Genomic DNA, 12315 nt, shown 5'->3' with positions numbered 1-12315 from the left:
TTCTTCAGAATTATTTCAGATCTAGAATAACAGAACAGAATAACCAAATTGGAAGGGATGCTTGAGGTCCTCTAATCTAAACCCCGCCCAAACAGGAGACCCATACCATTTCAGACAAAATGCATAATTCATGACAGAGAAGGCATGCTTCCTAGGACCCACTGAATGACATTATTTCAATTGATGGTACTTGGAGCATGCTTACTCTGACAGATATGATGGGCACACACTGTCAGGGAAATATGGTCCCACAAATAACCTGGCCCTATGCCACATGTGCTTTAAAGAGCTTTAAACCAGCACCTTGACTTTCACCCAGTAGCCTGTGGGGGATAAGTGCAGTTCACATGGCAGTAGTGTTGAGTAGGTATACCTGGTGCACCTAAACACATACCATTACATCTTGGCCAGCTAATGCTTTTATAGAAAGATCCAGTGGTGGGATTCAAATACCGTGAACAACTGGTTGTCTATGTGGATGCTGCTTCCAGAAGTCCATTCTGGGCCTGGGCAACAAAAAATTAGCTACTGTTTCTGCTGAACTGGTGCAAACTGGCTGAATCCCACCACTGATAAGATCCAGTAAAAAATCAAGATCATCCCTAATCAGCATTGCATATTTCAAGGCAGTATTTAATTAAAAAAAAGTCCAATGTTACTGATAAATTTCCTGTTTTTTTTTCCTTTTCTTAAATTCCTCTAGTGACCTATGGGATGACGAGTTCAAATGCCTATTACTATACCAAGGTGATGTCTGAACTCTTTCTGCAGACTCCTTCAGACAGTGGTGTCTCCTTCCAGACCATTGGAAGTATGGCTGACTTTTGGCGAGTGAGTGTCAGGAAGTTTTGGATGCTGACTTTTCAGTTTCAAATATGTCTCCGTGACTGGAAACAGCTAGGATTCTTTTGAACTAACTTTAATCTGCCTAACTGAGTTGTACATGTGTGGAAACGTGTATTTCATTACCAGATGGCTTATGCATAATTGCAATGAAAATACATTTACACAATTCATCCTATTATGTAGTAGCAATCTCTGCACATTCTAGGACTAGGTTATAATCAGTTCACCCATACCTCGTGAGGTCTGGTTATTTATGTATGCATGTACTGTATGTATGTATGTATGTATGTATGTATGTATGTATGCATTTATTTATGAAAAATTTATATGGCTGGCCAACTCACTCTCTGTGACTTTGGGCAATAAAGCCCCAATATAAAAACAATAAAAATCACCCCCTGGTGACAACAATTATATTGCTTTCAATGCCTCTTTGGCTATATATCAAGGATTCAGACCATATACACTTCTTCCTCTACACCAGGGGTCTTCAAACTTGGCCCTTTTATGACCTGTGGGCTTCAACTCCCAGAATTCCTCAGCCAGTCTGTCAAACAAGTTTGAAGACCCTTGCTCTACACCAGGGGTGTCAAACTCGCAATGTCACGTGACATGTCGCGATGTATCATGACTTTTTTTCCATTGCCAGCAATGGGGTGGGCATGGTTTTGCCATGACTCATTCGGCCTGCGGGCCAGCAGTTTGACACCCATGCTCTACACTATTATGCAAAGAAAGAGCACTAACCAATTCCAATTTACAAACAAGAATTCTCTTGCTATGCAGTTGAAATTCAATCATACGGAGTTGGTAATAGGAGAATGCAAACCTTTTTGGCCATCTCAAAAGCTTCTTGGATCATAAATGGCAAAACTGTCAGAACTGTTTCCTGAACTTTTGAAACAGGAAACACCATCAACCTGCACTGTAACTCCTAGAAGAGACTAGCTTTTAAAAAATGCAAGAAATAGCCACAATTTCTCATTCTTGCATTAGTACAACTTCTTCCATTTTGACATACACAAAAAGAAATTACATTAATGTCATTCTGTGTCATGTGGCTGTTTCAAATAACATCTCTCTTTTTCTCTAACTCCATAGTATACACAAGGACCTTTCCTGGATAGTTTGTATTGGACTAAATGGTACAACAATAAATCTTTGGGCCACAATGCGCAATCATATATCTATTACGAGAACTTACTGCTTGGTGTCCCACGGGTACGCCAACTCAAGGTCCAGAACAACTCATGTGTAGTACATGATGACTTCAAAGAAGATATTGCAGGTTGTTATGATGTATACAATAAAGAGAAAGAGAACACATCGCCCTTTGGACTCTTGAATGGGACAGCGTAAGTAGAACATAACCATTTTGAGCTTCATAAGTTACAGCTCCGAAGATACCCTCAATTTCAGAAAATAAAATGGCAGTCAATTTGTTGTATAGATTCAGAAGCACAATATCATTTGGTCTCATGTTTTTGTCTCATTTATTTAAAATTCATGTACTGTATCACATAGTCATTAAAAGAGCTTGGAAGCTTTCAAAACATCTAATAACAAAAACATAAAATCCATCAGAATGAAAACTTCTGTTAGAAATCATATAAGTAAGGCAACTTTAAATTAATAGGATGGTCAGAAGTGAGAGATGTTTTCTGTTTTGAGCTCATGAGAAAGAACACTGCTCAAAATATTTCATCAGAACATTTAAAAACTCAGAATCATAATTCTATGTTCCACTGGAACAAAATAAAACCATAGAGCGCATGGGCATGTAGAAAAAGCGCTTGCTCCCTTCTTTTGTTCATCCCAGTGACACAAATATTACAGGATGACAGTCCATGCTGATTGCCATGCAATCTGCAAAACTGTTATCAAAGAAAAAAAATTAAGAGAATATTGTTAAAAATCCTCATTGGAAAAAATATAATGGTAAGTGGGAAAGTCCTTGGGCCAAACAGATGTTGCCAAGGGATGGTTAGTTAAGACAGAGTACAGCCCACAGCTGGATAGTGAGCAGGTCAAGAGGCTCAGAAGGGACCCTCTCTGATTTCTTGGATTTTAAAGCAAGATTACTGATTAATTTCCTCAAAAATTATATCATTCTTTCTATCCATGAGACAGTTGAATAGAACCTTTGTTCTTGGAGAGGGAATCATGGATGAAGCATGCAGCTCAACCTAAGCCAACTCAAGACATGGTACATTTTCCTTTCACCAATTCTCACTCTCTTTTTCCTCCATAATAATTTTTGTGGCACAGGTGGCAATATTACACAGAGCAAGAACTTGATGGCTCTTCCCACTGGGGCAGATTAACAAGTTACAGTGGAGGAGGCTATTATGTAGACCTCAAAATAACCCGGGAAGAAAGTGCTGAAACTCTGCAACTTTTGAAAGAAAACCTATGGCTGGATCGGGGAACCCGTGTTGTTTTTATGGACTTCTCCGTGTATAATGCCAACATCAACCTGTTCTGTGTACTCAGGTAAGTGGCATTTGAACATGGCAGTGCTGGTTCATTCTTCTGAAATTATTGATCTTTTCCTTGTTTTTGATTCTTTTCTACAATTTTTTATTAAACCGTTTTCACTCAGAACATTGACTTTGAAATACTCCTGTGTGATCCATAACATTTCTTACTCAGAAGCAAGAGTAAGATTAATGGTAAATAATAAACAGACAGTATTTACATGGAAACAAGACTAACTGAATATGCTTTTGATAAAAAAAGACAAGGTCTTATTTCAATATGGCAGTTCTTCTCAACCTTGGGAACTTTAAGATGCATGGACTTGAAAATTCTTGGTGTTGACGTCCACACATCTTAAAAGTTCCAAAGGTCGAGAAAAACTGCAGTATGGAGGCCAAACCAACTCAGGAGAACCAGCCCAAGTTGAATGCTTTCTCCATCTCCCTCTTTTTACCCCATTCCTACCTGAAATGCTGATATAGTCCTAAACCTGTAGTGCTGATGATGGCATAAAGGTAAAGGTTCCCCCGCACATGCGTGCTAGTCGTTTCTGACTCTAGGGGCCGGTGCTCATCTCTGTTTCAAAGCCAAAGAGCCAGCGCTTGTCCAAGGACGTCTCCATGGTCATGTAGCCGGCATGACTAGACGCCAAAGGCGCACGGAACGCTGTTACCTTCCCACCGTAGTGGTCCCTATTTTTCTACTTGCATTTTTACGTGCTTTCAAACTGCTAGGTTGGCAGAAGCTGGGACGAGTAACAGGCGCTCACTCTGTTACGCGGCACTTGGGATTCAACTGATTCGATGATGGCATAGAAGTGGAGAAAAAGTAATCCTAAACCTACATAAATATCAGAGCATTGGAAACAGAGTGGAATGGTGAAACAAAACACTGTAAAGATGGAATGGGGGAACTAGTGAATGGATTCCTTGGATGGTAGAAGTACAACATGGCTGAACATCTTGATATAATAGGAATACCACCAAATTAGTAAATTTCAAAAATGGCTTTTCTTTATTTTGATTTCTTCACTTTTCTGCAAAAGTGAAAATACCAGTATTATTGTAATTTCCCAGGGACTGCAGAAAAAATAAAAGATCAGTTTCCAAATACATCAATCTTTCAAATGTTTCTATATATCTAATAGCTGATTATCCAACAGGATTGTGCATATATAGAGAGAATAGTAGCCCTTACTATGTTTGTACATCACCATTTCTGTTGCCTAGGTTGGTGGTGGAATTCCCTGCCACTGGAGGCGCCATTCCCTCATGGCAGATCCGGACCGTGAAACTCCTCCGATATGTCAGCACTTGGGATTTCTTTATTGTCTCTTGTGAAATTGTCTTCTGCATCTTTATCTTCTATTATATTGTGGAAGAAATCTTGGAACTGCACATTCACAGGCTTCAGTATTTCACCAGCATCTGGAACATTTTGGATATCGTGGTCATTTTGGTGAGATTTCTTCTAATAGGATTATAATAATACTTATTAAAGCAATGTAATAATTCATATAATTAAAATAGGAGAAGAAAGATCAGACTTGAAAGTGTTTATTAGTTGAGGTGACTAGTTATTAGATATTTACTTAGTTCCCTATGTGTTATAATTATAGCAATGTTAATTTATAAAGGCCAAGTAAGGATATCACAGTAGAAAATGGGAATGTGATTAGGCTTTTTCAACTTTTGCTCCTGTGCATTGGAATACCTCGGCAGAGTTTTGGCAAGGGAAGGGTGGAGAGGAGAGGAGAAAGAAATACTTTCCCACCCTCTGCTCTTTTGATTGAATCTCACGTTTTTCTCAGCTTTCTGTTTTAGCCATTGGATTCCACATTTTTCGTACCATTGAAGTCAACAGGTTGATGGGGCAACTGCTAAGAAATCCCAGCGTCTATGCAGACTTCGAATTTCTGGCTTTTTGGCAAACCCAGTACAACAACATGAATGCTGTGAACTTGTTCTTTGCCTGGATCAAGGTACTTTTCATCCTTTATCTCTCATCCCAATTTGAAAAGTAAGAATTTTCTACTCAGTAGGATGATAAGTTGGCAATAAAGGGATGGTGGTGGTATTTATTGTTTTGATTTATACCCTGTTTTATTTTGTCCATAGAGAACTCAAGGTGGCCAATAGTCTAAAATAAAAATAACCAGACAATTAAAACCAAATAAAAACAGTTAACGTCATTAGTCACACATTCTGTCTGAAGAGAAAGATCTCTTCCTTGAAAGTGCCAGGGCCAAATGCAATTCCTGGGGGAAGATATTTCATAGCTGGTGAGTAATTCAACAGATGGCCTTGGGAAAGTATTTCCACTCATTTCCCCTTTTTTGGATTGCAAAACAATAGTAAATGTGAAATAACTTGAGAAAGCCAATTTATACATGTCTCTAATTCCATTGCATGCAGAATACTGAATTTTTAAAACTCAGATAGAGATTGTCTTTGTTTGGTTTTCTTCATCTTTTCCTACTCAAATCTAAGAAGTTGGTGGGTTATGGTCAGTGGTGGAATTCAAATATGTGAACTGCTTCTCTGTGTGGATGCCGCTTCCGGAAGTCCATTCTGGGCCTGGGCAACAAAAAAATAGCTACCGAACAGGTGCAAACTGGCTGAATCCCACCACTGGTTATGGTTCTTCATTGGGATCTTTTCCTCTCCCATCCAGATATTCAAATACATTAGCTTTAACAAAACAATGACTCAGCTGTCCTCCACTCTTGCTCGATGTGCCAAGGACATCCTGGGTTTTGCCATTATGTTCTTCATTGTCTTTTTTGCCTACGCTCAACTGGGCTATCTCCTTTTTGGAACCCAAGTGGAAAACTTCAGCACCTTTGTTAAATGCATGTGAGTATCTTCCGTTTTATCCTTTCCTTTTTTTACTTCACCTTCATGGCAAGGGTCTCAGTCAGGTATTTATTATTCAAAAGGCCTGCTCACCTCTAATTTGAACTGATTATTTCCTATGAGGAGTTAGGTTATCCTGGTCAGCTCTGTTCTTTTTGTTTGAAATATGTTGTTTTCTTTTTTACTTTTTAACTAAACTGCCCAGAGTGGCTGGGCAGTCAAGCAGCATTGAAACTGAAATAATAAATGCCTTAAGTCAGAGGTCTTCAAACCTGGCCCTTTTATGACTTGTGGACTTCAATTCACAGTATTCCTCAGCCAACTGGCTGAGGAATTCTGGGAGTTGAAGTCCACAAGTCATAAAAGGGCCAAGTTTAAAGAGTCCTGGCTTAAGCCTTAAGAGAGATTTCATCTTCCTTGAAACCGTCCAAACTCCAAACCCACCAGATAGTAAGAAATGTTCTTGCTTCTTCAAGCGACACCACCTCTGGCCTCAGACAGGACAAAAAGACAAAAAGAAAATGATTTCCCACCCCTGACCAAAAGTATCAATAAGATAAGATAATATAGGGTAGGGTAGGGTAGGGTAGGGTAGGGTAGGGTAGGGTAGAATAGAATAGAATAGAATAGAATAGAATAGAATAGAATAGAATAGAATAGAATAGAATAGAATAGAATAGAATAGAATAGAATAGAATAGAATAGAATAGAATAGAATAGAATAGAATAGAATAGAATAGAATAGAATAGAATAGAATAACTTTATTGTGACTTTAAATGTACATTAATTGGCATACATTAAAATGAAATTTCATTGCGTACAGCTCTCAAAAGGTCACCACCTCCAATATACACTACATAAATATGACCAAAAAAATTTGCATATACCCATATACCCACATATATTCTATGACACAGAGAAACAACACAGTCTAGTATTGTATAGTACTGCAAGTTGTATACATGTACATGGCGAGAAAAACAAATCTTGCAAGTTTACCAGACGGATGGCATAGGTAACAAAACTATTACAGAATCAGGTAGTCTTGCTGGAAACTCTTCGAAACCTCCTCCCAGAGGGGAGCAACAGAAACAGACCATAAAGTGGGTGTGTGGGGTCTTTAACAATGCTTTGAGCTCTAAGCACATAGCACTTATAAGCATTGTCCTGAATAATGGGAAGCAAGCTCTCTATAATCTTCTTTGCTGTTCTTACCACTCTCTGTATGGACCTTCTTTCTATCTGAGGCTCTGCTGCCACTAAACCAAACAGTGATGCTGTTTGTTAAAATACTCTCAATTATGCCTCTGTAAAAAGTGGCCAGTACAGAAGGAGAAAGATGTGCTGTCCTCATCCAACACAGGAAATACAGATGCTGGTTTGCACACTTCACGAAGGATGACGTGTGGAGAGACCAGTTCAGATTGTTAATTGTCTGCACCCCCAGATACTTAATACCGTTGACCACCTCTACATCTGCACCCTTGATACTGAGTGGAGGATGACTATGCCAGCTCTTTCTAAAATCTACAATGATCTCCTTTGTTTTATCAACATTTAGAACTTGTTTGGCCCTCTCAATTCCTGGCAAATAGATGGGGAAGAAATGGAGGTAGTGACAGATTTTATTTTCCTGGGCTCCAAGATCACCGCAGACGGGGACTGCAGCCAAGAAATTAAAAGACACTTGCTCCTGGGGAGGAAAGCCAGGGCAAATCTAGACAGCACACTAAAAAGCAGAGACATCACCCTGCCAACCAAAGTGCGTATAGTCAAGGCTATGGTCTTCCCAGTTGCAATGTATGGCTGTGAAAGTTGGACCATAAGAAAGGCTGAGCGCCAAAGAATTGAGGCCTTTGAACTATGGTGCTGGAGAAAACTCCTGCGAGTCCCTTGGACTGCAAGTTGATCAAACCGGTCAGTCCTAGAGGAGATCAACCCTGACTGCTCTTTAGAAGGCCAGGTCCTGAAGTTGAAACTCAAATACTTTGTCCATCTAATGAGAAGGAAGGACTCACTGGAGAAGAGCCTAATGCTGGGAAAGGTTGAGGGCAAGAGAAAAAGGGGACAACAGAGAATGAGGTGGCTGGATGGAGTCACTGAAGCAGTAGGCGTGAGCTTAAATGGACTCCAGAAGATGGTAGAGGACAGGAAGGCCTGGAGGAACGTTGTCCATGGGGTCACAATGGGTCGGACACGACTTCACAACTAACAACAACAGAACCAGGTTACTTTTATTGCACCAGTCCACCAGAACCTTTACCTCTTCCCTATAAGCATCTTCATTGTCATCCCAGATAAGAGCCACCACTGCTGTGTTGTCTGCATACTTCACAATATGATTCCTAACAGATTTGGCACAGCAGTCATGGGTCATCAAGGTAAACAGTAACAGACTCAAGACACAGTCCTGTGTGGAACCTGTACTCAAGGAGATGGAGTTGGAAACTTTTCTTCCAATCACACAAATTGGGGCCTATTGATAAGGAAATCAAGTATCCAGTTACATAAAGGAATATTAAAACCAAATAGGCTCAGTTTGTTCACCAAATGCTGAGGAGATATGGAGATCCAACTCTCAACTACTTACCATGTTTCCCCAAAAATAAGACCGGGTCTTACAATTTTTTTTTATCAAAAGACCCATTAGGGCTTATTTTCAGGGAAACACAGTAAGTAGTTCAGAGTTGGGTTTCCATATATAACTATGAACCCATTAAACATTTGCAACTGCCTGCCTGCTCCCTCCCACCGTCTGCTTGTCTGTGGCCGCAACAGCTTACAGGGCTTCCCAGGGCAGACGCTCAGGAGGTGAGGGCAGTGCCGGCAGAGCGCACCTTCAGGCAAGGAGGAGAGCGGTGCGGACAGGCAGGGGAAGCTGAAGGACCGGGTGGCGCAAGCCTCCCCTGCTGTCTCTCTCCGCCTGCCACACTCTTTTCTTTTGAAAACAGACAAAGCTTCCAGTTTCCCTCTGGGCGAAAGTGCATGGAAGAGCCACTCATAGGCAGAGGCATGTGGGGGAGGCAAGCGATCCTGATGTGTCACCCATGTCATCCTACCATCTCTCAGCTTGCCTGCGGCCATGCCACAATCATCTGCCTCCTCCCCCACCCGTGCCTCTGCCTCCACCTGCTGCCGGTGCTGCCATGCAAGCCTCCCACAAGCCTCCCATGAGCCAGGCAGCTGCACAGCATGTCCAGATCACCTGCCTCCCCCCGCCTCTGCTTCTGCACTCAGACTTAAATGCGCTGCACCAAGGGGCCAGCAGGCTGTGGCTGCTGCCAGACACCATCAGCCCCCTCGTGCTCACCCCCTCTTGTGCTGGCCACCCCCACCCCCACCCCGGATTTATTTTGGGGGTAGGGCTTATATTAGGCCCACCCCAAAAGGGCTTATTTTCTGGGTGGGTCTTATTTTCTGAGAAAAACAGTAGTTCTGTATTTCAGAAAGAAGAGGGGGAAATATTTTTGCGGATCTAAATCTTTCCATCTCAGCAAAGCTCTTTTCCTGAAAATTATATTGCAAACTCATTCCTTTTTTCATTCTATAGCTTCACACAATTTCGCATCATTCTTGGTGATTTTGACTATAATGCTATTGACAATGCCAACAGAATCTTGGGACCCATATATTTCGTCACTTATGTCTTCTTTGTCTTCTTTGTGCTATTGGTAAGTTGATTTTGTTTTAATGAACTTAAAGGAGGGTAGATTTTGGATGGACAGCAGGAAAAAAAACTAATGGTAAAAGCAGTTTTAGGGTAAGCCAGCCATTGAGGGAAATATGGATCTGTCCTATAGTTAGTTGTTAGTACTTAGATGTTGAGACTTTGGAAAAAGTTCACAAAAGAGCAACTAAAATGATCAAAGGCCTGGAGACTAAAATATATGAAGAACAGTTGCCGGACTAGGGTTTGGCTAGTCTAAAGAAAAGAAGAAATGGGAGTGACATGATAGCAATATTCCAGTATTTGAGGAGCTGCCACAAAGAAGAGGGGGTCAAATTATTCTCCAAAGCACTAGACGGCAGGACAAGAAACAATGGTTGGAAACTGACCAAAGCAATGTAGAATTAAAGAGAAGTTCCTAACAGTGAGGACAATTAACCAGTGCAATAGCTTGCCTTCAGAGATCGTGGGTGCTCCATCACTGGAGATTTTAAAGAAGAGGCTGGACAGTCACTTGCCTGAGATGGTACAGGTTCTCCTGCTTGAATGGGGGGTGGGGCTGGACTAGAAGACCTCCAAGTTCCCTTCTAGCTCTATTCTATTCTTAGTGTATTCAGCAAAGTCAGTACGCACCAGATGTAAATGTTTTAATGCCCCTTTCAACTGTAGGATACTTTGATAAATATTTCTCTCTCTGTAACATATAATTCTAACAAAAACATAAAAAGAAATTCCTAGTTTTTCATATAAAATCTTTTCCATGGTTTTCAAAAAGTGAAATAATAGAACAGAGAAAAAAAGAATTATTTGTTATTTGTTTTGGAATTCCCATCAATTATTGAACTGTTAGTTTCAATTCTTCAAATCACATAAAAACCACAGGTACAGAGCAAATCCCCCTGCCCCTTCTGCTCATAAAGCACCATTCAGAAGAGTGGATTCTTAATTTCAAGATAATCTGCATTGTATTTTTTTCTTTTCTACAGAACATGTTTCTGGCTATTATAAATGACACCTACTCCGAAGTAAAAGAGGAACTTTCAAACCAGAAGAATGAACTGCAGCTATCAGACATCCTAAAACAGGTAGTTCATTCATTTATACCTTTATTTTGTCTATTATGAATGAAGTTGTTTTTGAATGAATGTTTGCTATGGAGCACTTTGACCCACACGTTCCTGCACCTCCAGAAATGCTTTGGGAATTTCTATTTCCCTGGCAAATATATAGTGCAGCCCTCAGGGGGTTCCCAACTTGTGATAAAAGCTTTTCTGGTGTTTTGCCTGCACTCATAATGAAAGCCAGAGAGTCCAGTCATTCCAGTGGCCCATATCAAAACAGACTGCTAGGGAGAAGTGAACCATAGCCTGTCCTTAACTTACAATCACAACTGGAACTAGAACTTCCATTGCTAAGCAAGGCGGCTGTTACAAGTCGTGCTTGATTTTACAACCTTTTTGCCATGATTGATAAATGAATCGCTGCCATTCTGTGAATTACACAGTCATTAAGCAACTCCAACTGACTTTGCTTGTTGGAAGCCAGCTGACAAGGTCACAAATGGTGATTATATCCATGAGAGGTTGCAACCATAGTAAATACATGCCAGTATCCAACCAGCCAAATGTTGAACATGGGTTCATGGGGATGCTGTAATGTTATAGCAGTGGTCCTCAAACCTGGCCACTTTAAGACTTGTGGATTTCAACTCCCAGAATTCCCCAGCCAGCCATGTCCACAAGTCTTAAAGTGGCCACGTTTGAGAACCTCTGTGTTATAGGTTTAGTTGTAAGTCACTTTTTTCAAACATAATTATATAAAGTGACCATAGCATCAGTTTCTTTCTGATATTTGTAACTATGCCTTATTCAAGTAATTTCAGGGGGGAAAATGTAGGGGCAAGTGAAAGCCATAGAAAGGAACTTGTGAATTAAATCCCCAGCTGGGGTTTCTGTCATCATGCAGCCTGCTCCAGTAGTTGCTAATCTTGCATCTTGTGATGGCAACAGTATGAAACAGTGAAGATCACTTTCTTATGCATTATTTGTAACTCTAGGGCTATAACCGGACACTGATGAAGCTCAAGCTGAAAAAAGACCGAATCTCTGATGTGCAGAAAGCTTTGCAGAAAGGAACTAAAGAGCTGGAATATGAAGACTTTAAAAACAGTTTGAGAGAGTAAGCATCTTTCCAGTGAAATTCACAAATATCCCTCATTAGACCATTGTACCAGTCAACAGTGTACTTCAGTATCAGCCTTGTTATTTATGCATTAAGTGTTACATTTTCAGATTTTGTGTTCACCCTTCTCTCTGTTCCACATCCTTACACCCAACTTCTTCAGGCTGGGTCATGCGGAACATGAAATCACAGCAGCCTTTTCAAAATTTGATCAAGATGGCAACCAGATCCTTGATGAGGAAGAGCAGAAGAGAATGCGGAATGATCTGGAGGAGAAGAAAGTAAGG

The 12315-nt window shown here is 40.6% G+C and overlaps 1 protein-coding gene across 1 annotated transcript in view; it reads left to right on the top strand.

Moving 5' to 3' along the window:
- The window catches only part of PKD2L1 (polycystin 2 like 1, transient receptor potential cation channel), a gene marked incomplete at both ends in the record, with an annotated part of 41801 nt that overhangs the window by 24605 nt on the left and 4881 nt on the right, over nt 1-12315 (top strand). The window contains 10 exons of the mRNA XM_081329689.1: nt 704-831; nt 1948-2201; nt 3115-3339; nt 4554-4782; nt 5135-5305; nt 5998-6179; nt 9731-9851; nt 10834-10932; nt 11904-12025; nt 12192-12309. Coding sequence (XP_081185815.1) covers nt 704-831; nt 1948-2201; nt 3115-3339; nt 4554-4782; nt 5135-5305; nt 5998-6179; nt 9731-9851; nt 10834-10932; nt 11904-12025; nt 12192-12309 — 1649 coding nt within the window. The remainder of the gene's footprint in view (nt 1-703; nt 832-1947; nt 2202-3114; nt 3340-4553; nt 4783-5134; nt 5306-5997; nt 6180-9730; nt 9852-10833; nt 10933-11903; nt 12026-12191; nt 12310-12315) is intronic.

Source organism: Vipera berus (genome assembly GCF_964194415.1).
Source record: "Vipera berus genome assembly, chromosome: 5".
Lineage (NCBI taxonomy): Eukaryota > Metazoa > Chordata > Lepidosauria > Squamata > Viperidae > Vipera > Vipera berus.
This window is presented reverse-complemented; position numbering and strand designations above follow the sequence as displayed.